Source organism: Strigops habroptila, chromosome 7 (assembly GCF_004027225.2).
Source record: "Strigops habroptila isolate Jane chromosome 7, bStrHab1.2.pri, whole genome shotgun sequence".
In the NCBI taxonomy this organism is placed as follows: Eukaryota; Metazoa; Chordata; class Aves; order Psittaciformes; family Psittacidae; genus Strigops; species Strigops habroptila.
The window spans coordinates 64,997,915-65,024,423 of NC_044283.2; the positions used below are offsets into that span (position 1 = coordinate 64,997,915).

Below are 26,509 nucleotides of genomic sequence, written 5' to 3' on the forward strand. Positions count from 1 at the left end.
TGAGAGCCACAACATTGCTTTTCAGAGGCAGATTGCTGTTTAAAAGGCCTTGAGGACATCGAACCCATCATAGTTTGGGGTCTGTAAGACCTCTGACAATCCTTGCATAGTATGGGCTTAATTTGGCCAAATCACTGAGCATTGAGTGAACTGACTGAGTGCATCCTCAGATAGAACCATAGAATGGTTTGTGTTGGAAGGGACCTTAAAGATCATCTAGTTCCAACCCCCTGCCATGGGCAGGGACACCTTCCACTAGACCAGGTTGCTCCAAGCCTTGTCCAACATGGTCTTGAAGATAAAGGGCACAGAAACAGCAAATTCCCTGGGGAGGGGTGTAATAGTTACTGCTTGATGCTGCACACATGTTTTGCTGGCAGGCAGACTCCACCAACAGTGAAGCTGCTTCACTCTGACCGTGAGAGTTTCTCTCTCCTGTGTTGAAGATGATAATGTTATGCAGTGGTGAGATCATCTCCCTTGAGATGAAACCTCGCCAGCGAAGGAGCAAATCAGCGCTACTGAATCTCGCTGCTCAGACATCTGAGATGTTAAACGGAACAATTCAGAATGCATTGGACCATCTCAGAGACATGAAGTCTGACTCCACATGAGTGACACATTAAACAAACTGCGTGTGGAGCGTAAATATGATTTTTACTTCCTAGCAGAAGAATGTCAGCTTGCTTTGTTTTGCCCTTGATTGTAATGCCAGAAACCTTCCCAAATACCGCTACTCTGCTGGTGTTAGGAAACATTATCTGTCTCATTTGTAATTTGGATGAAAATGGAGCTTACTTCTGCCTTTTGGTTTCTGTAATGCTTGCTGATAGCCAGGGAGCCAAATGCTTTACTTTTGCTTTAAATACTTTACTGTAAATGTGGTCATCCTTGCTGCTCTTTTCTCGCTAGCTTTGTTACCCCCTTTTAAAGGACCTCTGACACCAAACAAATGTGCAGAAACTGCTATTATTCCAAGGACCTGACTGAGAGCTTGTATTAAAGTGTTTAAAGCTCAAACATCCTTTTTCTCCCCCTCGGAAGGAGGTGACACTGCCGGTTCTCTTTTTTTGACAGAGGAAAAAAACCTTTGAAAGCAACATGTTAAAATACTTCACTTTTTTATGAAGATCTGGGGGGTTCAGCTGGCTGGATGGAAAAATTGGTGTTGTGCATATTGTGTGTGTTAAGGAAGAGGTCTGTACTTGGTTGTGGCTTTTTTTAATGGAAACCACTGGAGCTGGGAACTGATGCTCTTGGACTTGGTGTGAGCTGTGAGAGCACAAGCCTGGCAGGGCTGTCCAGGAGGTGTTTTTTGAGACTTCCTTTCTGGAGGGATGCTGGTGGCCAAAGGAGCAGACCACTAGCTCAGGCTGGGGCAGCGTCTCAGTGGGAGACACCCCCGGGACAGGATATTTTGAGCCTGATGGAGCAGCAGGAGCCAGATCTACAAGCTGCTTGCAGACCTGCTGGGTGCCTGTTTTCCACACATGTAAGACAGTAGGTGGAGTCCCCTAAATTTCCCTTCCTTTGTACGACATTTTTCAGCCTGGAGCCTCATGTTCAGACGCAGTTTGCTGTTACAACCCCACAGGCATTGATAGCTTTATTCCTGACTTCCATTCAATGAGGTTGCAGTCAAGCCTCTTGTTCCTCGGGTTCCTTATTGTGTCCTTTATTTGCTCACTTCTGCAGAAATCTTGATGCTCAGGAGCATTTCCCTTCCTTTCCTGCCTTTTCTCCATTACTGCTGTAATTCTTTGTGCTCAGTTGACTTTGAGCCTGTCATGTGGTAACAAATTATTGCATGGAAACAGCTGCAAACAAGTTATGCCTTAAAGAAAAGCCTCATAAAAATAGCTACATATGGGCATACCAGATGACACAGCCTCCTTGTTTCTTTAAACCCCAGCCATATTTATGTGTGTGCAATGGCTTCAGCAGGCAGTATGCCCCAGCTGGTGGTCAGGGCTGAGCCCTGAATAGCTGGTGTAGGTCACTCACCCACCCCTGGGAATGCTCAAAGCCTGGGGCTGCCATATGGAAGGGTACATCTTCCTCCCCATGTCCCAGCATGAGGGAAAATGTCCCCCATCAGTCAGGCTTCCTTCTGCTGATGCCCATATCTGTGAAACCAGATAAATGTGAGCATCATCCAAACCAGTCCCACAGGCCATGTCAGGCACTGTACAGGCTTCTCGGTGCCTTTCCCAGTCCCTTTTTCTCTGCAGGGAACAATCCCTCAAACGTGTTTTAGGCAGTACATGCAGGGGGAGGGCAGCTATCCTGGCCAGGAGCTAGCAGCACATTGCCAGTAAAAGGCAGTGTGGTTGCTTTGATGTATCTTGCAGTCCATTTTTCTTTTTCTTCTATCCTTTTAGCACAAGTTTTTGGCTGTTCATATTCTGATCACACAGGAGGAGCTATTTTCTGCAGCAGTGCCTTTTTATGTTGCCTGTGCGACTCTGGCTTGGTTTTTGCTCATCATAGAAAATGCAAAGGAGAAGGTGGCTCTGTTTGGGGCGTATATGAATGAAATATGGTGGGTGTTTTTCGGTTTGGCAATATTTTTTTCCACAGAAAAGCTTTGCCCTTTGACTGTGGAGAGTCTATAATCTCTCTATAGCTTGTACCTAGACAAATTCAGGGCTAACAGTGACGGTTATCATCCACCTTCACTTATCTGCTTGCTTGCACCCTCAGAGCACTGCAAGCCCCGGTTCCTGGGCAGTATGATGGTGGGGAAGCTTGCCCTACAGGGTTGCAATACAAAAGCTGCATTGACAATGCACATTAACAAAGGAAATCGCTTGCCATATATCGAGGGCTGTGTCTCTTGCACCTTGTCTTTGGGAGCTACTGTGAGCTGCCTGCTTGGGGGGGCTGGAAATCACACTGGGGTTCATGTTGGCTGGTGTTCAGTCCTGTGTCTGCAGTGCTCTAGGTGCTTTTATTCGATCCTCAGAAAACTGATATTGCCATAGAAGCACCCAGAGACTCGTAAATTTAGTAGGATATGAAGCACTTTCTACCCCCATTAAAGATGGATATCAAAATGTCTGTTACTTGGTTTGTACAGGAAGCTTAAGGGATGTGTAAAATGCCATTGCAGAAAACAATCATGTAGTTATTTACTCCTGCATGAGATAAAGACATGGAAGGCATAAACCCTAAAAGCAATGAAAGGAAGTACCATAATGCAATGTCGTATTGATCTGTGGGATTTGCTGCTGCTTAAGACGATGGTGCTGCAAGTAACATTTCTAGTTGTACTAACCAGAATTAAAACAATTACGGGATGGAAAAACCCCTAAAACACAAGCTCCTTAGGCTTAAAGCTTTCTACTACTCACGTGTTAGCTGGCAGGGTGCAGAAGAAAGGCTTTCTGCCACCCATGCATATTACTGCAGCGCCCAGTTACACATGCTATGAATGTTTTATGTCTCACTCTAGAGTTGCTTGTAACATCTCCTCGGGAAGGCTGAGTGCCAGACCCCTGGCTGCTAGAAATCGATGTAGTGCTGCTGACTTTGGAGGTAGACTGCCCCTGCCATGGGCCCAGCCAGCTCCCTCCCAGCGCTGGTATGGGATCTCATGCATGCAACAAAATCAGAAGATGCCCAAGAAATGGGGTAAGAAATGAAGGAAAACCCTGCTGCTTCTAGGGAGGAAAACAGGCTGACATCTCAGAAAGAGCAGGAGAGCTGGCACTAAAGCTCTGGCACTAGAGCACAAGGTGGTGGGGATGGTGGTCTTAACAGCCCCTCTGCTGCCAGTGCCTTTGCTCCCTGATGTGGCAGGGTGGCTGCAATGGCTTACAGCTGCCTGGGCTTTTACAGGTGGCACCCATTTGTAGTCAGGGTGTAATCAGTAACACCATGGCACTGAGTAAATGATTAATTGTAATTGTGGTGCGTTACAGAGCTGTAGTTGAAAGCATTTTTCTTAATTTCAAGCCCTAGTTAATGCACTGCTGTAATAGCTATCCCAGCAAACTCAGGTGATGGGTATTAGCAGGCTGAGTGAGTGAGAGAGCTGGGAGACAGGCAGTAGGAGGGAGACAGCTTGACCTTTCCCTAAGCAGTGTTTTTGTGTGCATTATAACATCTTAGCATTGTGGATGCTGCTACAATAGCCTTTATTGCTTCCTTTTTCAGAGTACAGAGAGGGTCAGGCTCTTCAGGAGCTGGGGGTGGGCTCCTGGCCTCACTGTCCCTGCAGAGCTTCCTGGCTACCCATATCCAGACTGGATATGGAGATACCTTGCTGTCTGCTTGCATTCAGGTCAGATAAGTATTTGAGGGCATTTGTGCCAAGGAATAGATAACTGCTTAGATGATTTCTTCCCAGTACACAGCCAGAGCTTCCAATGCACTTCAGATCAAATATACTTTCTGCTAATGGAAAATAAAAAAAAAAAAAGATAATTTAAAATCAAACCCAGGGACTACAGGAACCAGGGGGTTGATTCTTGGAAAGTTTTGACAACTACTGAGTTGCATTAAAGCTGATTGATGGGGGCTCATGTTGCATCATCCTTCCTAAGAGAAACCCAGCTCACAGGAATAGCTGCTTCTTCAGTGATGCGCTGCTTCGACAGGCAGGTCTCAGAGACCACACAGGGATTTAAACACATGGAACATCTAGCTTTTGAGGATATCTGTCAGCCCTCTTGAAGTGATGCATAACTTCATTATGCACAAGGCAGTTCGCAAAAGGCTGATGCTTTTTTTCCTGCCTTCACCCTCTCGCCCCCAAGAGCTTGTGTATCCTTGGACCCTGCCAAACAGCGTCACTAACTGGGTCTGTGGGTCTTCTTCATAACGACAACTTGTAGGGAGACCAGATGACAGCTGAGACTCAAGAAATGAGCTTTCATACCAGCAAGGAAGCAGGGCCTTCAAGTACCCATAGGACTGACTACGGAGGAAACATCAAAATTTCTCTTCTGGGTTTTCAGCTGTACATCTAGGAGGGGGCACTAGCAAGGCTCCAGTTTTGTTTCCAACAGCCCAATAGTGCATGATGGAAATGTTCCTGTGAGAGCCAGGTAGGAGGATTTCCCTTCCAGTTCCTAATATCTCACTATATTGCCATAACACCTTGTTTCCCATGTTTACTTGCTTTCCTAAAGAGAGCCCCTAGAACAAAAGCCTTTGCTCGCTTTGACTGCCTTTCCCTCTCGCGTGATGCTTCAGCACAGCTTTGAATGAGGCTCTGGTACCAGCCCACAGGGATTTTGCAGGCTCCGTAGCGCAGTGTCTGAGTCATACTCTAAAAATAGCCATGAAAATGTCAGCCCAGCCAAAGTCATTGGCTGATTAACAATGAAGTTTCATGATTCCAGCTACCTCCAGATACACTCCTGATCTGAACTATACATATATATGGGCTTTAAAAAAAAAAAAAAGGAAAAAAGAAAAAATATATGGGTAGGGACTTTAAATATAAATTTAAAAATATTAAGATTGTAGAGGTAATGCAGAAATAGCTTTCCCTATCATTACCACCATTAACACAGTGATTAGGTAGTAAAAGGCTAGAGGGACTGTCTGGCTGCAAGTGCAGCATGTCCCTTCTAGCAAGAAGAATGAGAAAGAAATTAAAACTGGGCAGGACTGAACATGAAGCAAATCTTTGGTCACTGGAGGCAATGCACTACTGTGGCTGTGGTCTCCCATGGGAGTAGGAGATGGTCTGTGGACAACCAGAGGCCAGGCTCTGGGATATGGTGGAGTAGCCACGGTGTCCATCCCCAACCCTGGAAGGTGGCCAGGCACAAGTAGGTGGAAAGCCTCCTCATCATGAGGAGCTGGGCTTGCCCAAGGGGCAGTTCTGCTTTACTAGAACTGATCTAGTTCAAGTCTCCTTCCAGCACAGGTGTGCAGTGTCATCATGGTGCCTGTGGGCAAGGGATTGGTCTCTGAGCTGCAGTTAGACACAGGAGCTTGGCCAGAAGTGCTGTTGGAGGCAGGGGAGAGCACCCCAGTGCCAGAAATGTCTGTCTGCTGCAAGGGCTGAGCGCATACCTGAAAAAGCATTTGGCAACAGCTCATTCCAGAGCCTTGGAAAATAAGTAAGAAACTAATCACTCTAAAAGCCAACATGCTGCGAGCGCAGGGGCTGCAATGCTGCAGCAGCACCTTGTGATGGCCAGGCATGCTGAATTGCTTGCGGTCCAAACGTGGTTCAGACAGAGCCCCTTGGAGCCAAAATACCTCATCTGGAAAAACAAAGGAATAACTCAATATTGGACGCTAATGCCTGACAGCTATTGTCAGATAGTGAATGCTTTGCTGGCTGAGTTACCTGTTCCTGTATTAATTCTAGAAAAGTCTTTGCTCCTGGTTGCTGATTTCTTGCGCAGACATTCAACCAAAGGCTGCTGGCTGTGTGGTCAAGGGGAGAAGAGGAGGGACTCAGACATAACCAAGCTGTTGGAAATGGCAAAGACAAGGGTGGTGGTGCTGACACGCTGTCCAGTAACCGATCTGCTTTGTGTGCCAGGGAGGGAGTGTTATTTCACTGCAGCTTTGGCAGTCCCATCGCATCCCCCTGTGAGCTCATCTCCAGTACAGTGCCCAGGCTAGTTATGCTGGGAGTCAGGATCAACAAAACTATGAATTGGCCCTGCATGCAGTCCTTAAGTCATCCTGTCAAGTAAACGGCCTTTTCTACAGCTTATTTTCAGGCAGCGAGTGTGTTAAGTTACATGAAGAGATGTCTACCTAGGGTGAATAGCAAAACAAAATCACCATTAATGGCAAGAAAGGGAGGAGGGAAGATTTAACCCGATACTTCTGAGGAGCTTTCATTCAAACAGGGAAGGAGATGTGACTCCCCCCCTAGACTTCATGATGCTTAATGCATTGCAGCAGGATGATCTCTGCAGCCACATGCTGCAAATAGCTTTTCTACCTCAGAAGTTGTCATCACCTTCCCCCTGCACATCACAGCTCTGGTTGGCCCATGAGAGTGAAACCATGCAAAAGAAACAGTGCTGGAGTGGGGTCCTGCAAGAGGCCCTGGTGTCTCCATGTCTTGGATGTGCTGCTGCAAGTAGTGCAGCAGATGCTGGTGGGAGAGCTGCTGACGTCCCTGGCATCACTCCCAGTGCTTGCCTGTTAAAGGTGGGGTTCATGGCATTGCCTGTCTAAGCCAGCGGGTGGGAGGGCTGGCCTGCACCCATTGCAGAGGGGGACACATCTGCCACCCATGGTGCTACAGAGGTGTCTTGGCAAGGCCACAACAGCTGGACTGCGAGTGCCAGTCCATCCCTTGGGCTGCCAGCTCTGCAGGGACACCCTCTGACCATGAGATCTTGTTCCTTCTCAGCTCACTGCCTCACTCCTCTTAAATTTAAGGTCACTGATGCATGGAGGAGCTATCACCTTCTCAGCTTGCTGATGCTCATGGATGCACCAGCACCGCCTCCAAGGCTGATGCTCAGTTGCTTGGCATGCGAAACAGTGAGGATATGCAACTTGCTCTCCTGGGTCCCTCCTTTGCCAGGTAAAGGTTTCAATTTCTTGCAAAGGAAGCCTGACTCCTCTCCAAAAGCACCTCCCTCGTAGTGCACCACAAAAAGCTTTGTGTGCTTCCCAGTGAGGGAAAGAGGCAGAGCTCGGTTGATCCCGTTCTGGGATTTTAAACCTGTACCCCTTGTTCACAGTGCCATAGAAAGGTATATTTTCATAATAAGTGGAGCAGCCCCCCTTTTCCAGCTCCTATCCAGGCTTAGCTGCTATTGGAGGTTAAAGAGAGGTGAGAGAGCAGCTATATGCTTCACAAAGAGGATGCAGAGATGGGGCCGGATGGATTGCTTGATGCACTCTGAAATCCAGATCTGCTGGAGCAAGGGAAAGGCTGGGAATTGAGCAGTAGAGGAAAGGCTGTGGAAGTGACCCAGCTGGTATGTGAACCAATGTAACTATTAAAAAAAGGTTTAAACATTCAAAGGGATGAAATATTTAAATCTTTCACTGATGCTGCTTATCCCTGAAATGTATGATATGAAAAAGAAAATATTTCTGCCATGGGACTTGTAAATCAGCACTCTTCCATGACCTCTGAGCTTAGCAGATGCATTTTTATAAGCTGAATAAATGCAAATTAGCAATAATGTTTCCCTCATCTGGCAGTCCTTCCCCTTGCACTGAGGACAACAGAGGCACAGATGATAATGAGGTATGTTTGCCTATGCTGGGAGAGCTCTCTTGCTTCTCAATAATCAAAGAATAATTTTTCATGCCACCTTGGTGTGGTAATATGCTCTCCCTATCTATCAGTCTTCCCTTGCACTGTAACCCCATCCCTCATAAATAAGTTTGAAAGATGTGGTTGGTTAAGCAGGCAATCCAGCTTTATCAAATAAATATTGCAGGGGCACAGATAATAAAGTGGAGTGAGGCAGGGGGAAATAAAATCTCCATGATGGGCCTCACTAGGCTGGCTGTTACCAGACCACCTTTTAGCTGGGCATGTAAGTAAACATCTGGAAACAAATATGTGGGCACCCCTGGCTACCCAGGCCATCAGCAGAAAGGGGGACTGGCCAAGTTGGGATGCGTGGAAACAAAATACCAAGTTGTTAAATATAGATCCCAATGGTCCAGAGGCACATCTGAAACACATCAGTGTAAGTCTGTTGACATGTTGATTTGCACCAGGTGAAAGCAGCTGTAGTCTTCCCCATGGTGTCACTCCAGTTTCACTCTGGTCTGAGTCTGCTGAACTAAGTGATGATTGGCTACCGGTGGAGAATCCCCAAGCCTCCCAATTATCCCTGCTGCCATGTTCATTAACTGAGATGCAGCCACTAAGTATCATCTACAAATATTTATAATAGCAATAATTTTTAGTTTTCTGCAAAGCACAGGTCTACACATGAAATTCCAAGTAGGTTATGGGAGGTTGTGGATTTATACTGCAGTATTTGTGATCTGGATGATTCCTTGGGGCACAATGTTGTTCTTGGGAGAGATAGGAAGAGTCCCTTAATCCAGATCAGTGAAACTACTTTCAGATTTATGCTTGATGAAGGCAAAGTTATTCTTAAATATGCCTCATCATGGACTTAATTTGGAATGATTACACAGGTTATTCATTACGTTAGAGTTTTGTTCTTTGAACAGATTACCCAGATTCCACTGATTTTACATTTCACCACCACCTATTTTTCTCCTCCTCCAATTACTTTGATACTCAGCTGCTAAAGAGTACATGGGGAAACGCTGACGACTGACTTACAGCTGGCAGACAGCCCATGACAACCTCACCACGTCAGAACAATTTTTGTTTAGCACTGTTTTTTGCTGCTTTTCGAAACTAGTACTGGCACTTTATCAAGGCTACCTGAGGGTAAATGTCTCTCTACAAATCAGCTGGGTTTGGTTGGGTGGGTTTGGTTTTGGTTTTTTGGGGGGTTTTGGATAGGGGTTTTTTTCAGGAAAGGTGGAGGAAACCTTTCCTGTGAACTATTTTGGGTAACTATTTTGCACGTTCTCCACCTGTGACTGGACCTCCTGTTTCTTGTGTATGTTAGAAGTCATGCACTATGTTATCCTGATGAGGGCTTGCACAGAAGAGCATCATTGACGTCCTTCTGCATCAGGAAAGCACATTTCTGCATCTTCCAAGGCAAGCAAGAGACAACCTTAAGTTTAAACAGAATTTCTTTGTCGATGATCACTTATTACAGGAAATTACCTACAAGGGTGGTGGCAATTTATCCATTCAGTGTCGTTCTTGCCCTGGTTTGTGTTTGATGTCTTCAGACATCAAATGTTCCATTTATATTTTTGGGAACATGAAATGCTCACACAGATTTGAACCAAAGGTGTTGGATACTTTTGCAGGCACTGTCATAGGGCTGGGATCTAAAGCAAGTGACAAAGCCATATTCAACAGATAGTTCGTTTAGTGTTAGAGAGCTAAACTGTTGAAACTTAAAGGATCGTCTCCAAAAAACATTTTCAGTGACATCATCAGTTTCTATGAAAGCAATCAATGAGAAAACACTATAAAACTGTAAATGGGCAAGATGGCCTGTGACTGCATTGCTGAAACATACATGCAACAAACAGGACCTTCGGTTACTCAGAACTTGTCTGTGTACATGTTTGTGTGAGCCCATCTTCCGTTCCAAGAGTTTGCTTCCTTTTTTTATTATTCTTTTCTTAGGGAAGAAAAAAAATTTAGTCTGATCAAAACACACATGACTTTCCAGTCTCTGGAAAACTGCATCTGCTCTTGCCTTGAGAGCAATTACACTTCATCTTTTCAAAGCAAACCACAAATAAAATAAATCATGAAGCTGTACAGAGAATGAAAAGTATTCCTGGCTGCTTCTCCCTAATACCAACAAATTGATTCCTGGGGTTTTTCTATTATATATATACAGACACACACACGCATTTTGAAATGTTAGGACTGTAACTTACTTTAATGATTATTTTATGTAAGATTGATTCAGTCCCTTTCTGAAGTTGTTGTGCCAGATTACCTTCAATACTTTTCAACCCAAAGTTGTCTGACTAACTTCCTTGATTTCCCACAACTGGTTTTCATGGCTACAGAAGTCTTGCTTCTGTGCATAGCTAAAAGCTGTCAGGAAAAACTGGGCTCTGAGACATAAAATAGTTATTTCTCTTAAATTGCTTGTAAGATTTTGGGGGTCAAATGCTCAAGCCTCTATCCCACACTACAAAACTGATATATGCAATGACACAGACTTTGATCTTTGTGGAAAGCCACCTGTGGTTCCATAAAGAGGGAAAAAAAAAGTACAATATTTTATGGTCATTATTTTCAACCCTGATTTTCCTGTTGCCTGTAGTTGCTGATTTGTAAAGAGCTATGTGCTGTGGACTTTGAGATAGTTGCTGCACATGAATGCTGCTGAGTGGGAAAGAGGTGTTGTCCCCTTCCTGGCCCATCCAAAGAGAAGGCTCATTACACAGGTTGAGATATAAGCAGCACCACCATCATCTGGAGGACCAGAGTCACAGGCAAGGTAAAGATGCTTTAGAAACAAAACTGAATGTTGGGGTTGTACGTCAGTCATGTTTGAGTTTATTATCATCTTTTGGTTTTATTTTAAAACGTGCATCTGAGTGATGCCTTCTCTTTTATCACAGGGGAATAGGCTGAGCCAGCCACGCAAGCCCCAGCAACTGAGAGGCTGACCTTCCATCTAGCAAGTGTGCGATGGGCAGGGTGCTGTGGTGTCCTGGCTCTCCCACAGGCACCAGGGATCATCATCAGTGTGCAGCATTGGCACCATCTGCCCTTTCACCCCCGGTGCACAGAAGATGGGGACAGGAGCTCCTCCAGGTTATCCACTGCTTCTAGCTAAAGCTCTCTGGGAGGGGGGGAAAAATCCCCGGGTCATCAGGTATTTCACTGGTGTGTGGCAGCTTCTGGAAGGGGATGATACCAAAGTCATTAGCATGGGTTTACAAAGCTTTTAATAATGCATATGCATACAATCTACATAATAATACATAATAAATTAATTCTGCAGAGAAACTAATGGAGTTTATCAGTGGGGGGCCTTTAAAATAGTATAGAGAGTTATTTCAAGAGTTTCCAAGTCATTAAAATGTTCACTTGTTAAAGGGCTGTGGGCCGTTTTTAATGTTTTGCACCTAAACTTGTTTCAGTCTTGGAATTGGTTTAAGATAGATTGAGTTGCTTAGAAAGGAATTTTATCTTTTTGTATGTTGGTACACTTATGGACTGCTCTGTGTAACTCATAGCTGATATTTTGTGGGATAGTGTTTCCAAAGATGACTTTATATTTTCAAAAATACACTTAACTACTCATCAAAGCTAAAGACTAAGTAACGTCTCCAGTGCTCTACCTGTTGTGAAACAATTTCATACTTAGTCATACCTAGAAAAAATAATGAAAGTGGTGAAAGTGGTTTCCTGTTGTGGTTATGTGCCACTAACAACACTGCTTCTGGGATGCTATGTAAAAAAAGAGAAAAAAAGAAAAAAAAAAAAAGGAATCTTTCTTTGTGTTTTAATGGAGCACCTAATACTACTTTAAATGTGCATTTCTTGACAAATGATTTTGAAAGATCGTTTCAGTACATCCTTTTTTTTTTTCTTTACATGACAAGATGGAGATTTCAAGAGTAATTAATTTCACCCATTAAATTATATCAGTGTGCACACTGATATACTTACAAACTGTGAGATAATGGCTTTTCTCCATGAGTCTGTTAAGTAAGTTCTTCCACTATCAATCTTAGGTACTGGCATATTTTATTCACTTCCTTTTTCATCATTATTCTCATCTTTCATTTATTCTCTGTCATCTTTGGTCTGTTAACTTTTCTCCTCTTCTTTTTCCAGCAATACTTTTTTTCCCCCTCCTGATACCCTTTCTGCACTAGTTCTTTCAATCCTTTGTTCTTCTGATGCCTTATAGCCAAGCTCAGTCATACTGAAGCCGTCATCCAAACTATCTTCCTTTCCCACTTTAATCAAATGACTTCTCCAACTTTTGAATTATTTATGTTCTCCAGATCACATTAGTTCTACTGTACTTGGTGGGCTGGCTTGTTTTTTCCCTTGGCCAGTAGCATATCTATTATTCTTTTCTCTGTAATGGGCAAATGATTACGCTGCTCAAATTGGGCTGATGCTAAGCATGTTCCTGTGTATGTGTATGGAAGTAGGTGCCCTGGTGCTTTATACTAGTATGATTTGATCCAGTGCCACAAACAAGCGAAAGCCTGTCTTGGGAGGGAACTGTGGGAAGGCATTAGGACATTTATGGGTGCCTGCTTTCCAGGCTCAAAACACCTCTTGTACCAGAGGCTGGCTGTGTGATGGTGAGGAGACTGGTGGAGAAGCTGGCCAAGCACGTGGGCTAGTGCTGCAGCCAGTAAAAGTAAACACTTTGTGTGAAGACAGATTGCAAATCAAATAAACAGCAGAATAAAATATTAATTGTACTGAAAGCTCTTGGTGTAGTCCATGTTTTAGTTCAGGTTGTAATCCAATTTCCATGGCTCTGCATGTTCATGATTTACCAGATGTGTAACTTTCTCAATGGATTTCTTTTAGAGCTGATATATTCCATGACTGCTTTCAGTGGTTGTTTTCAAGCAAAAGAGGAAAACTTGGATTTCCACTTTCTGTTTTTTGAGGTCTGCACCACTGGGAATATCCACCTGAAAATGATCCAAACTATATTTTTCTACTGTCAGTACACGTAGTCAACTGTCACATTTGATTTATTGTTTTAGACAGATAGTTTTTCTTAGGCAGTGGGTTGGAAGGGAAATTGTTACTGATGACTGAAGAATCATTTTTATGTATTCCTGAAGGGCATCTTATTCTTACCAGCACCTACTGGTCCCTTAATCCCTTGATCCAAATTCTTCCTATGCAGCTCCATCAGCATAGGGAGTACAGAGCAGCTCCTTCCATGGGAGTCATTAGCACAGGACATAATCATCAGCAAATACATGAAGCAATCGCCCAGCCCGCAACAGCAATTTCTTCTGGGGGAGAATAACTGTGAGTTGTATTCTTCAATGTACCAGTAGTTTTGCATGTTTATTTTCAAGCATGAACTTCTGTATTTTTCTGTAATTTGCACATGTGCAAGCTGGTAACGTATTTCTTGTCCAGCAGAGCGCTGTGCGGAAATTGCATCAACTGTGTTGGTTTCTACATTCGTGTAGACACCCTTATTTCAGCTGTTCACTATGGAGGTATTGTAATACCAAAATAAACTGCCTCTCTCTTCTGCCTACAGGGAGAAGAGGTGATTGAAAGAAAGTGAAGAGGATCCTAACAAAGAAATACCAAATTTTACAGGCTGGTACTAGAGAGGTGGGAATGACCAGATTAAACAAGAAAGCTGAGGGGTGAGTCGTGACTAGATCCTCTCCCCAACAGTCACTGGAGCATGGTGACAGCCCCCTGCAGTGACCTTTGCAACTCCAGATAGCTCAGGAACCAACTGCTGTTGTGAAGTTGATGAAGCAACATGCCTGTCGCCAAGCATTTCCCCTCAGCTACCACCTTGGAGGTAAGTAGGTTAAACCCAGCCATTGAGTGGAGATGGGATAGGTCTGACCTTCAAGTCAGTCAATGGGCAGTTTTGATTTGAGAGGAATCACATGAGGCATTCCATGCTTCTTCACAAAATTGTTTCTTTACATGGTCCATTTTAGGGCAAGGTGTCCCTGCCCATGGCAGGGGGGTTGGAACTAGATGATCTTAAGGTCCTTTCCAACCCTTACGATTCTATGATTCTATGATTCAGAAAATTTGCACAAACCAAGCCATGTATTTGGTTTTGTGAGGCTATGTGGATCAAGTGCTATGGCAAACCTGGCCTCCTAGGGTACCCCAAGTATGATAACTGGTTTTCTGAAGAACCTGTTCAACAAGAGACATGAGTAGAACCCAGAGCACAGTTTTATATTAAATTTGTCTTTATTTAAAAAAAAATTAAACAAAATCCCACCCCTATTCAGACTCTCTCTGAACAGGCACATCCACACCCACAAATTATGTTACCACCTTTATGCTAGTACTTGCCAAATCACAGTCTTATTTGACTCCCTCCATGATCACATCAGGTTATCTGGTAAAAGGTAAGGGACATCACAATTAAACAGAACTGCAATTATTATAATATACTACTATGACTCTTATTTACTAACTGAGTTTGTAAGCCAAACTGGGGGGTATGAGTGTGTAAATTCTGTAGTCTGCTTCATGATGTCTCCTTGCTTAGTTATGCTTTGGAGATCTCTGAGCCAGTTTTGAGGATTCCGGTTCCAGCAACCAGAAATGCTCCTGGAGACTCCAGGCTAATGGTGAGGGAAGCACTAGAGTAAACTAACTGCAAATTAGCTCTGTAAATCATTCAATACAAAAATGAGTAAATTGACAGAGCAGTACTCTGTCTTTTCCCTGTGTTTCCATAGGTCTAATGTAGGTTTAATCCTCATCTCCGATGGAATATTGCATCTTTAAATAATTTCAAATCAGATGTGTGCTCTATTTTAGCATAACACACATAACAAAAACAATGCATAGAAAAGCAAGGAATGTCATTGAAGGGTAAACAAAATTTATTCTGAATGAAGGTTAAACAAACCTAACCAGTTTATGAATGGGCAAAGTCAATTAAGTCTTATGACACATAATAAAGTATTTAAATTCAGAAACTTAGCATAAGTAATTAATGAAGAGGTTCTGGGGTAAGTAATTACTGACTATTAACACTCTTCAAGCCAGATTTTCTCTGTTGTCCAGCATAATTTCCCTTAAGAAATTTATGATCTCCAACTGGTTCATGTTATTAATTATAATGGCATGTAATGAAACCCTAAGAATCTTTAAAAGAAACCTAATTTCTTGACAGGGTTTTTCTTCAAACTTTCTCATCCTGCCATGCTGTGGAAGCAGTGCTAATGAAGCTGCCTGCTGAACTGGTTCAGTGACTTCTCATCTGTTTGACTGCTGGTGGCTCCTGAAGGTGCTAACAGGAAGGTGCAAGATGAAGTTGGATTGCTGAATCTGAAAGAAAGGAGCAGATATTGCTGGTACAAAGATGTGATGTATACCTCCTTTTCTTCCTAGCGTCTCATTGGAGTATGATGGCAGTGCCTTTTTCAGGGCACTGTTGCATTTAAAATATCAGCTGCCATCATACGATTGTTGGCTTTCCAGTTATGTTAGCAACATTCGCTCAGCTGTGTGTGACCTCTTAAGGCATATTCAAACGGCTGATTTTTTTTCTTCTCAGTTTTATGATTGTCAGCTTTCTTTTGTTGTAGAAAATTTTAATAACTTCTTTGGAGTTTTAATTCTTAAGCTTTTCCTATTTTCATTCCACTGGAAGATAGCAGATGTTGAAATTTTTATACCTTCTTTCTTATACTGATGTAGTTGCGACATTTAAAATGAAGCTTTGCTAATTAGCTAGACCTAACAAACTGAAGACTAGTCTATCACTGAGCTTGGTTACAAGAACAGAATGATTAATCTGCCACAATATTAGCAAACAGTTCCAGGATGAGAATATAATTGTATTTTATCTTGAACAGTCTATAGATGGTCTCATGGAAGTAGATTCTGTCAAGAAAAGCTTGTTTCTAATTTTGGCGGGGTGAAAGCTTTGCTCAAGAGAGATAGTAGAGTTGGTAGCAGATGTCTGGATTTTGCCAAAGCCATTTTAACTGTAAAGACGGATCATATATGGAAATAATGTGGTCATTAACAGTTGGGTATAAAATGAACCCACAAAGAGATGCGAGAACAAGGGGATAATAGTGAGTCGGATGGTTTATAGCAGTCCACATATAATTTTAACATTCTACATGATCAATACTGTGCTAAAGGATTTTTACTGACTGTGTTTCTAAGTGACATCGAGATTGACAAGATAATGAATAGTGATATAAAGTCACTGCATAGGATCCAGATCATTCTACTACAGCCCAGTACTTATGCTCATAAACCAGATACAAGGTAAAAAGTGCCAGTTAAATCCAAAACATGGATGGCTGCTTTGGAAAGCTCTTCCTCCATGAAGATTTTGGATAAAGTACTCAATGTGTTCCCAGTGCAGTGCTGTGTCAAAAAAGGATGATTCAGCCAGAATGTCTCCAAAGTATCAAAGACCTTGCTTTTGTCAGAGCAAAACAAAAATTGGTAAAGCTCTCTTAAAATACTGTGTCAAATCCTGACACCTACACTTCAGAAATCATCACAGTTCAAAGGATAGTATAGACATGACAGGAGAGTTGGGAACTGTGAGTCTTATCTGACACACCTCATGAAGCAAGGTAAGCCACAAATGGATGTGTGGGCTATGGGCAAGCAGCTGCCTTGCCTGTGGGAAGCCTGGTACGCCAATACTGCTTTATAAAGAGAAAAGCAGTCATTATGATACCTGAGGGTAGTTAAATATAATGTCTTGATGGAAAGTAGGGAACTGCTTTTTATCAACCTGCAACAAGTTGCCCCTTTGCCATGGGAGACTGGCAGAACCTCACAAAAGACTGGCCTAAAAAAGCTGTCATTCACAATGGGAGGAAAAGTATTAAGTGGCATATTCAAGAAGATCTGTCATAATTGCAGGTAAGTGCAAAAAATGCATTGCAGAATATGAAAATATTCTGAGAATACAAAAATGTTTTATTTAAGCCCCTTGAAAGCTTGCAGTCAGTTTGTCCTGAATTTGACATTCTTCCCAGGCAATGAAAATGTTCTAGGAAGAGAAACAGACAACTGGATATTATCTTCAAAGTTAATGCTTCCTGCTGGATATGCAAACATAAAATAATTCAGCTGTAGCAGACCTCCTGGTAGGTAGCTAGCTTTAGTAAAAGCCTCTTGTTGAAGATGGGTAAATTAGAGTCATTGTTGAAAGCTCCTGTCAGAGGGTCAGGTGCTCTCCCTGCTGCATTGCTGCATGCCTGAGGCCATTCAAATTCTGCTCTTCTCTTCCACCTCTGGCGTGTTGAGCTCCAAAACAAGCCACTAGAGCTCAGGGAAGAGCTATCCTGCTGCTCTGTAGGTACCCGGAAGAAATACCAGAGATTTCCCTTCTGAGAATCGCCACAGCAATAGGAACAGGATGCTCTGCTGCTAGCCTTTTATTTTGAAATCACCTTTCACTTGAGCTAAATTAATGCAGATGCCAACAAATGTTTTCATTTATCACACACAAGAAAGGTTATAGAAAGGAAAATGGTAACAAAAAAAAAAAAAAGGTGAGATTTGCTCTTCTGCAAAGCAGCAAATCAAAAAAAATCTTCTGTCAGCATCCTTTTAATGAGATACAGATACTTCTCTAGCAGTTAGAGCACACTTTGTCCTCTCAAAACTGCTTTCACACTGGTAAACATGTCCCCACCTCTTGTTGCAAACTCCAGGGGCTTGTTTAGGATTCTCTCTGATTCCTTCTTGCTCCTTGACCTTGAAAAATTTTGATTCCAGATTCCCTTGAGAGACATTTTGACATTGTCCTCCTGGGGTAGTAAATGATATTTCTGGTAGCCTGGTACTGAATAGCCGCCTCAATCCTACAGAAATTAACTGCTTCCTATCAGGCAGTGCTCCAATTTGGAGAAAAGACGTAACACGTGCTTAATCTCACACTTCAAGCAAAATGTACATCTCCCAGCAGGCACTTGACACAAATGGTACTCATTTATGTGACCAATTCAGAAATGGCTTTTGAGACTAAACCCAAGTATAAAATTATCTGGGATGATAAAGGGCTTGAGAGTGTCCTGCCTTTGAAGGACACTGATCACAGCTGGAAGTGGGGAACTGCAGATAGCACATGCTGTGATTTGATTCCCTTTGCTCTCAGACTGGCTGGATGACCCAAAGCAAGAATTACTTTATATGATTCGGTTTGCGCATAAGTAAAAGTGCTCATAATACACACTTGCATGATAAAAGTGATATTATTTTTGAATGCTTTGAGTTTCTTCAATGTGGTGTGCTATTAGCATACAAACATTAAGGTTTGTGGCACTTAAGCTGACACTAAGAAATCTTGGATGCTTTTTCCCTTCACTTTGTTTCATCCCACATCACACTTTTAGAGCAATGTTCTCCAGTCTTTGAAAGATTTAGTACTATTTATAAAATAAAACACTTCTCAAAAAATCTAAATGCCCACCTCTCCATGTACAACTTCCATGTGCTTCTCCACGCTAAGGTATGTCCTCGGGTAGGAGGTACATGGCTATTGTTCCAACCTGAGCAATGTGTGCATTTCTCAAAGGTAATTTTTAATATCCTGATATTTTATCTTTGCTCCTAGTCAGCAGAAAGGATGTCCTGAACCACTAGCAAATGCTAGTTGGCTGCATCTAAAAAAGAGGTACATTGTAAGAAGGTCTTCTTGGGAATAAATGGTGAAGTGTCTGCTTATTTAATCTTTTTCTGCTCGAGTACTGTTATTGTCCATTAGTCTGATGATGTTGCACAGAATGGCTGCCCTTCTAGAATCATGTTTATTTTCTTCCCTGAGAGGTTTATATTATAGCATTATAAGAAATATCTCCTTAGTTTGTATGGAGATCGGCTCCTTATTTCTTTAACCCATTTTTCAAAACTGAATGGCATATATTGACATTTTAAATCTAATAGCATAGAGATCTTTAAAGTCCTATTCAGTGTTAAAGCCACACTAAGATTCCAACCTTACACAGGCTTTTTTCAACAAAATACTGCAAAACAAGCAGAGGCAATTATTCCTTTACTTCCATTTCAGATTGTTTTTTTAATTCTTATTATAGTACACAGGACTGGCCAGAAGTTCTGTATTTTGTTTCCAAACTACATATTGGAAAATGAAACTGAAACTCTATAATGGAGCATTAAGCTCAGAAAAAAACCCCCACATATAGATGAGCATTTTACTTGAGGGATAAAAACACATGATGGGCATGCAAGGGAATATTTGCATTGCCTTCAGTAAAAAGGTCAGCCATGATAGCACACTGCCTACTTTTTATTACTGTGAAAGCAGATCAGGCTTCCATTGAAAAAAACGCCTTGATACAATCTACAACACAGCAGCAAAAAGACACAATATAACCTCATTTTAAATGCCATTTACTTGAGTGATGAGATTTTATTTCTTTCCAGTTTGATTCAGATGTTCTAGAACGCTTAGTGGAAAATAAATAGGAAGGATGTTAGAAATTATGCTTTTGCTGTTCTTTATGCCAGCAATACATGTCACCCTTGTTGCATCTAAAACTGACTAATTGGCACTAATAAGGCCTGCCAGCTGTTTTCAGTGCTTACAGTTTTCAACGCGTAACTGTCTGTGCCCGCTGTTGAAAAGCAAGTTAAGAATGGGAAGCAGGAGAAGCTCCCAGCCTCTGCTGATGCTCTTTTCCTTTTTGAGGTCAGCTGTACTGTTCACAAAGAAAATTAACCTCACCACCAGCTCTGACTGCAGCAAGGTATCATTTGGCTGCTCCTTCCAAAAACATCAGTGTGGCTTTAGTAGTTCTACCGCAGGTTGTTGGCAGTGATGACATCACTAGTGTGTAATGCTGTCAGTACTCCTGTGACAGCACAGGAGCCTTGTGTCTGTGACATCCTGCCTTTACCAAAGGAAGTTACTAGGAACTTTTGCCACTACTTCTATCCAGGCTAGAAGTTAACTTTCAAGCTACTTGGCATGTAGGTTTTAACTAGAGCTGGTTTAAAGAAAAAAATAATAAAAAAACTTAAAGAAAAAATCCTGACATTTCTTCTCAAAGCTACAAGAAACTTGCTTGTCCAGAATTTTTCTTTAAAAAAATTTAAAACCCCCTTTCCAGTTAAAAGGATGAGCTCATTTCAGCAGCACTAAAATTCAGTATAACCTGACTCTGTGATAAATTCGGAAAGGGTGAAGAAGCTGTTCTGCATTCCCATTCAGACTGCTCACCCGCCTTAGCGACAATGATGATCCATCCATAGGGATAGAGAGCAGTGCTGACAACTTTTAAGTGTTCATCAGAGATGGTCACTTCCCTCTGCTGAACTTTTTACCTACACAGTAACAACCACATGACTGCTACCTCAGACAAGAGTCATTTCTCCCCTGACCGTGTGTCCATATCCACATGATGAGTGCTCGGTACCAGCTCCATGCCAGCACCACTCAATGAAAGGCTAAACTCTACTACAAAGCTACAGCCTCCATAGGGGAAATTTGCACTTGGAACACGGTTTTAATATTGTCTTTGTGGCTTAATTTACTCGTCTCCATATCTTTAATAAACCAAAGGTAAGTATTTGATCGGACAGTAAGAGTTTTCTGAAGAAAGGGAGACCAGTGAGCCTTGTGGAAGGTGCCCCTGCCCATGGCAAGGGATTGGAACTAGATGATCTTTAAGGCCCCTTCCAACCTAAACTATTCTATGTATACTACTATACCCTCCGAATGTGCTTGGCATATCTGCAAACATAGCTGTTTATTTTAGGGCTTTTCAGGCCCCCAAATCCCCCCTCCTCCGCTCCCCCCCTCCATCTTATCAGCAGGCACGGTGTGGTCTTCAGCAGCAGTGAACTTTGGAAGTGCTGCTGGGCAGAGAAGAGTCCGTCAGGGTGGGCTGTGGCAAGAGGGCAGCCCAATCCCCTTCTGGGGATGGATGGCTTCCTCCGAAGTGGATGCCAGAGCCCCCTCTTCCCTTCGACACCCAACTTCACAAACTTCTCCATGCCACGCAACGAAAAGGCCACATCTTTCAGAGCAGGCAGTCATGAAGGGGCGGTAGCCACCTCCTTCCCCAGTGACCCCGCAGATGAATGTCAGGCACGGACGCGCAGGCCAGCGGTCGGCTGCTGACGGGGCACCCCGAGACGTGCGGGGCAGGGGCGGCGACGGCGGTGCCCGTGTCCGTGTCCCTGCTCCCGCCACCCGCACGTCCCGCCGACGGCGGCCCTGCGGGAACAGCCGCGGCGGCGCGCGCGCCGCAGGCCCGCCTCCCGGCCCCGCCCCGCCGCGCGCGCAGGTGCGGGGAGCGGGGGGTGCGCGGCCTCCCCCCAAGTCCCTCCCCGCTTCTACCCTTGCTACCGGCTTTGTGCGGGAAGGCGAGCGCGGGGCCGGGCCGCCCGCCCGCTCGCCCATGTCAGTGCTGCTCCTGCCCGCTGCGGCCGCCCCTCCGCGCCCGGCGGCGGGAGCCGCGGGGGGCTAATGCGGCTGCCGCCCTTCAGCCTTGCGCCCGCCGGTGCCGCGGCGGCCGGGCATGGTGGCGTCTGATGCGGACCGTGCGTGCGTGAGTCACCGCGCCCCGCAGGCGGGCGGCCGGGCGGGCCGGGCTTTGTCTGCGCCGGGAGCATGTGGGTGAACCCCGAGGAGGTGCTGCTGGCGAACGCCCTGTGGGTGACGGAGCGGGCCAACCCCTACTTCATCCTTCAGCGGAGGAAGGGGCACGGCGGCGATGGCGGCGGCGGGGGACTCGCCGGTAAGGGCGGCGGCGCGGCCGGGGTCCTGGGGACGGCACGGTGGGGCGGGGCCGCGTTCGCGCCGTCTCCCCCCGCGGCTCCCTCGGGGTGGCGGCGGGTCCCCACCGGCCGGGCGACACCCGCGCGGCTGCGGGGCGAGGAGTCGCCTTTCCGGGTTGCCGGGCCCTGCCCCGCTCCCGCCGCCTCCCCGGGTGGTGTGGGGCCCCGGTGCGCGCCGTGCGGGGGGACCGGCCTCCCTGCTGCGGCCGGGGGCGGCGGATGGTGCCTCGTACGGCGTTGTGAGAATGGGGGGGCCGTGTGCGCCCAGCTGATGCTCAAGTATGTGCGGCTGAGTGGAATGCGCCGAGATTCCCATGAGGATTGGCTAAGGTTCCCTTGAGGATTTACGCCTTGTGAAGGTTTGTGTGGGTCATTGCTGTGTCCGGTGCCTTCATACATCAGGGTGCGATGTGACTAGGTTCTCAGATTTCCGTTTTGAACCTCTAACACACGTCGTGATTCACAAACATGAACTATGGGAACAGATTTGCTTCATCTTTTCTGTATTCTTCAGGGTGTCCTTGTAAAATATGTTGACTGAATGCTTTGTTTTCGACTGCTAGCAGCTGCAGGCACTTCTATAGGTCTGTGGGTCATACGCATCTTGGTCTGTGTAATACTGTGCCTATACATTTCTTGAGACCTCTCTGTATGATTAGTTAGCATATATGCATTTCTATGAAATTGGAGATACAGAACCAATGGTGTTACCAATTGGCGGAAAATAGTCAAATTCGTTCTTTGAAGCACTGTGGTTTCTTCCTTACCCACTTGCATTGCCACTAGTTCTTCAGGATTATCAAGATGAACATGTGGACTACATCTCTGTGTGGCTCAAGGTCGTGTGCATATTTACTAGGAGATTAAACGTTTCTTTGGCGTTCGAATGCTCTATGGACTTGTAAACAATTCATAATCTAAGCTAATGGACCACTGTAAAGTATGTTTTCATGTAGGCTCCTGAGATCCTCAGTCTTCTACAGTGTTGTACGTGGATAAACCATGGGAAGTGATCACATTGGCTATAGGTCTAAATTTTTCTTCAGTATTGGCAAATCCATAAAAAGCATGTCTTGCCTCAGAGGTTCACCCCTGCTGTATTTACTGACAAATTCTTTGCAGACTCTCCTTTCATGGATTACCCCCTGCCCTCTTAAGGATTTCTTTATCTTGTGTAGGTGGTCTCACAAGGCATTCCAGTACCTTTCTGACTTTGTTATCTTTGAATTAGAGATCATTTGAGGTACCAAATCAATTTTTTAATCATTTCTCAGTTATTGAGGAAACATTTTGAGAATTTGGGGGTTTCTTTACAACCTGTTTGCACAGTGCATGTGTATCAAAGTCTTCTTGCGATAGTCAGCTTGATGATACCGCTGGACAGATGGAGAGGTCCCTTTTGGAGATTTAGTCCTTGAGTGGGAGCAGGATTTGTAAATGTGCACTCTTTTTATTTTTGTGAAGGCCAAATTAGCTGGCAGCGTTTGGTTGGAGTTCACAATACAGAAATAGTTCTGTCTTGGCTTCTGCATTCCTCCCTTGGAATTTAAGCACTGTATCCATTATTTTAGTGTGTGAGTGCAGTCTGTGTAGTGAATAGGTTTTAGAACGCAAAAGTTCTATGTGTATTTTGAAAACTTCTTTCCATGAATCTCTTGTTAGTGTCCATGCTTTGCCTGGAATCGCAGCTGCTGTGGCTATGAGGTAGTAGCAACAAGAAGCTAGGCAGTTTCTGGGGGGGTTGTTTGTATGGGGAAGGGCTGGAAAGAAAGTTGTAGCTTTTTTCAGCATGTTGCCAGAACCATAACTAAACAGCCACCTATTACTAACCTGCAGAAAGTGATTGGTGCTGGCAGTATTTAAAGAGCTGTATGAGAACTTGTCAGCCTTTGCCATTTTAGCACATGGGGTTTTGACACAGTGGTCACCAAAAGGTGGGAAAGGAAGAAAGAAAGGGGTGTAGAGTGTTCAGCCCACTCCCATCTTGGTAGGCACAGTAATAAGTGGAATTTAGAATTATTTAGTGTTTATAGGAATACTGAAATTTTACACAGGTTGTTCTAACAGCTGTAGTCTGCCCGTTGAGTGCCACAGCAGGTGAAGGAAGCCAATGGGTTGTTCCTAGTAGATAAGACTGGTTTAAAAAAAAGTATTGAGGGGCCGAGCTGATCTTCAGGGTTTAGAATAAATAAATCTTCGGAAATGGTCAACAGGGTACATCATTTGCAATAATGGTAGCATTTGGGATGACCTGTGGAAGTTCTGTAGATGATAACGATACAGCTCTCTTGACAGAGGTGGAGGTTATCTAGTTGAGAATAAAGAAACAGAAAAAAGAACCATTTGTAGTTTTCCGGGTATTGTTTTGTTTTGAGGGGTTAGTTGTTTTGTTTTGTTTTCCTGTGATTGCCCTTTCTGTAGTGACATAATGCTGAGATTTGCCCCAATATAATCTAAAATGATATTCATCCGTGAATGTGGTGTGAAATTCGGCCTGCTTGCTCTGTGGTAAACCAGATGATGTGTCCTTGAAGTTGACTAGAAATATTGTATGCAAGATTTTGCACTGTGGTGGGAGTGGTCTGAATTTATATATGCAAGAGAGGATGTAAATGCAGCTGTCCCTTTTTTTGTGTTCTAACTTCTGCTGACTTGTAATTCCTTATTATTGACTCTTGAAGCCATTTGTCTTAAATTGTAGAATGACAGTAGACTTTCAAATTATGAGGCTCTGGGCTTTATGACATGAGATGGCTTCATGATATTGGGTGATGAGAAGCATTGATTCTCTGGCTTTGCCCTCGAATCTAGGTTTGCTGCGAAACTAACCAGTCAGCAAACTGATCAGGGCTAAGTGTAATGCCCTTTCCTCCATCTGCGAACACATCAAAGAACTGTAGTCAGGGCAGCACTGTAATGCAGTTGTGTTGGCATGGCTGAAGTAAGAGGTAGAGTGCTTTCTGTGTGTGAAAGGGAATGAGGGGAGAAGGCTGGGGTCAAACCCCTTCAGACAGTACTGTGGCTGGATGCTGTGACTGTGAAAAGGTGGCTGGAGGCTGATCATCATCCTCGAAGTGACTGCCAGGGTCTCCGTGTTACCTATCTTCCATCACCTAGTACCATCCTGTGGAAGGAGGTTACCATCACCAGAGCAAAGTCCAGAAGACTAGAGCTTTTAGACCTTTTGGCATGTCTCAGTCTAAAACCAAGTAGTTTAAATACTTGTGGGTGGGTGAAAGTAATTCTTGGTGGCTGTAAGTTGAAGCAGGAGAGCAGTACTTGCGTTACCTGTTCTTCAGGATCCACTCTGAGTGCAGCAACCCTTTGCAGGTAAAGGAGTATCGGTCACTTTGGGGTAAGGGGTGAAAAATTGACCCTTTCTGCACTGATCCTTTCGTCTTGGCCTTGATTTATGTAACTTTGTTTAACAGAGAAAGCCTTCTCATTTAAATACATGTTTGGACATTGGAGACATTTTTGGCACTTATTTTAATATTGGCTTGTAACAAATTAGAAGAATGATGATCTTGTTATGTGTTAGGGCAGTGCCTGATTAGTGAGTCCCTGGAAGTCATCTCTGGTATCAAAATGTGTCTGATTAATAGTTTACTGAAGAGATACAGCTTTTCCACTAAGCAGTGTGGATCCAATTTTATACTGAATTAAGGCCCAGGCTTTTTTAACTGATTGTGTTTATGTCAGTACCAGTCATATCAATGTGACTTCCTTTGGTAAGCATGCCTTAATTGAAGGGTTGTTTGGGTTTTGTTTCCTTTTTAACAAGGAAAGTGGGAAAGACTTGTAAATTGGATTTTAAATTGGATTTTCGTAGCTGTTCTGCAAGCTTGTGTTATCTTGCATCACTGCATTAATCTCTCGGGACAAGACCAAAAAATGTGCTTTCCTGCTTTAAAAGTATTTAATGGCTCATGAGCTTTCTCCCTGATGAAATTGGTTTGTGCCTTGCACATAATGCCATGCCTGTATTTTGCTTCTGTGTGTCTCTCACTGAAGAGTTTCATCTTCCCTTTGTTCACCACCAGGAAAAACAATCTTTTTCTTCCCCTTATGAGTTTTCTCAAAGGTTCTGGATGTTTTTAACCCTCGCTTCTTTATACCTATTCTGCTTCCCACTTGTCAGCTCCCTTCCTTGGGCAGCCTGGTGGTTTGGCTTCTTTGAAATACTTCTTTCTCCAGAGGGATCCGGTGTGTTACACAGCAGCCTGCCTCAGCTGAAGCAGAGGCATTTGGAGAGAACATGAACCCAGATCTCTCCCATCACTGGGGCACTGTGCCCTGTATGACCTTGTTACTTTGATGGATGTAAGAATCTTGAACGTGTCAAAGTTTGTAAGTAACTGTAAGGCTTTTGTGTTTGTGTTATTAAGTATATCTTGCAGCAGCTATGGTAAAAAAGTTAACTGCTTTCTGCTTTACAATGGTAATGCTTGCACAAACTCTTTCGTGTGGGAACAATATTGCAAGGAATTAAGTGCTACT

The 26,509-nt window shown here is 43.9% G+C and overlaps 1 protein-coding gene across 3 annotated transcripts in view; it reads left to right on the plus strand.

Moving 5' to 3' along the window:
* Window positions 1–21,490: 21,490 nt before the first annotated feature.
* Window positions 21,491–26,509, plus strand: part of TBC1D9 (TBC1 domain family member 9) — a 51,719-nt gene continuing 46,700 nt past the window's right edge. For 2 of the 3 annotated variants that reach the window (XM_030492400.1, XM_030492401.1), the window contains exon 1: window positions 21,491–21,969. In XM_030492400.1, coding sequence (XP_030348260.1) covers window positions 21,843–21,969 — 127 coding nt within the window. In that variant the 5' untranslated portion in view covers window positions 21,491–21,842. Of the gene's footprint in view, window positions 21,970–22,006; window positions 22,369–26,509 lie in introns of those variants that run through there. The other variant, XM_032920061.1, reaches the window with a different exon arrangement.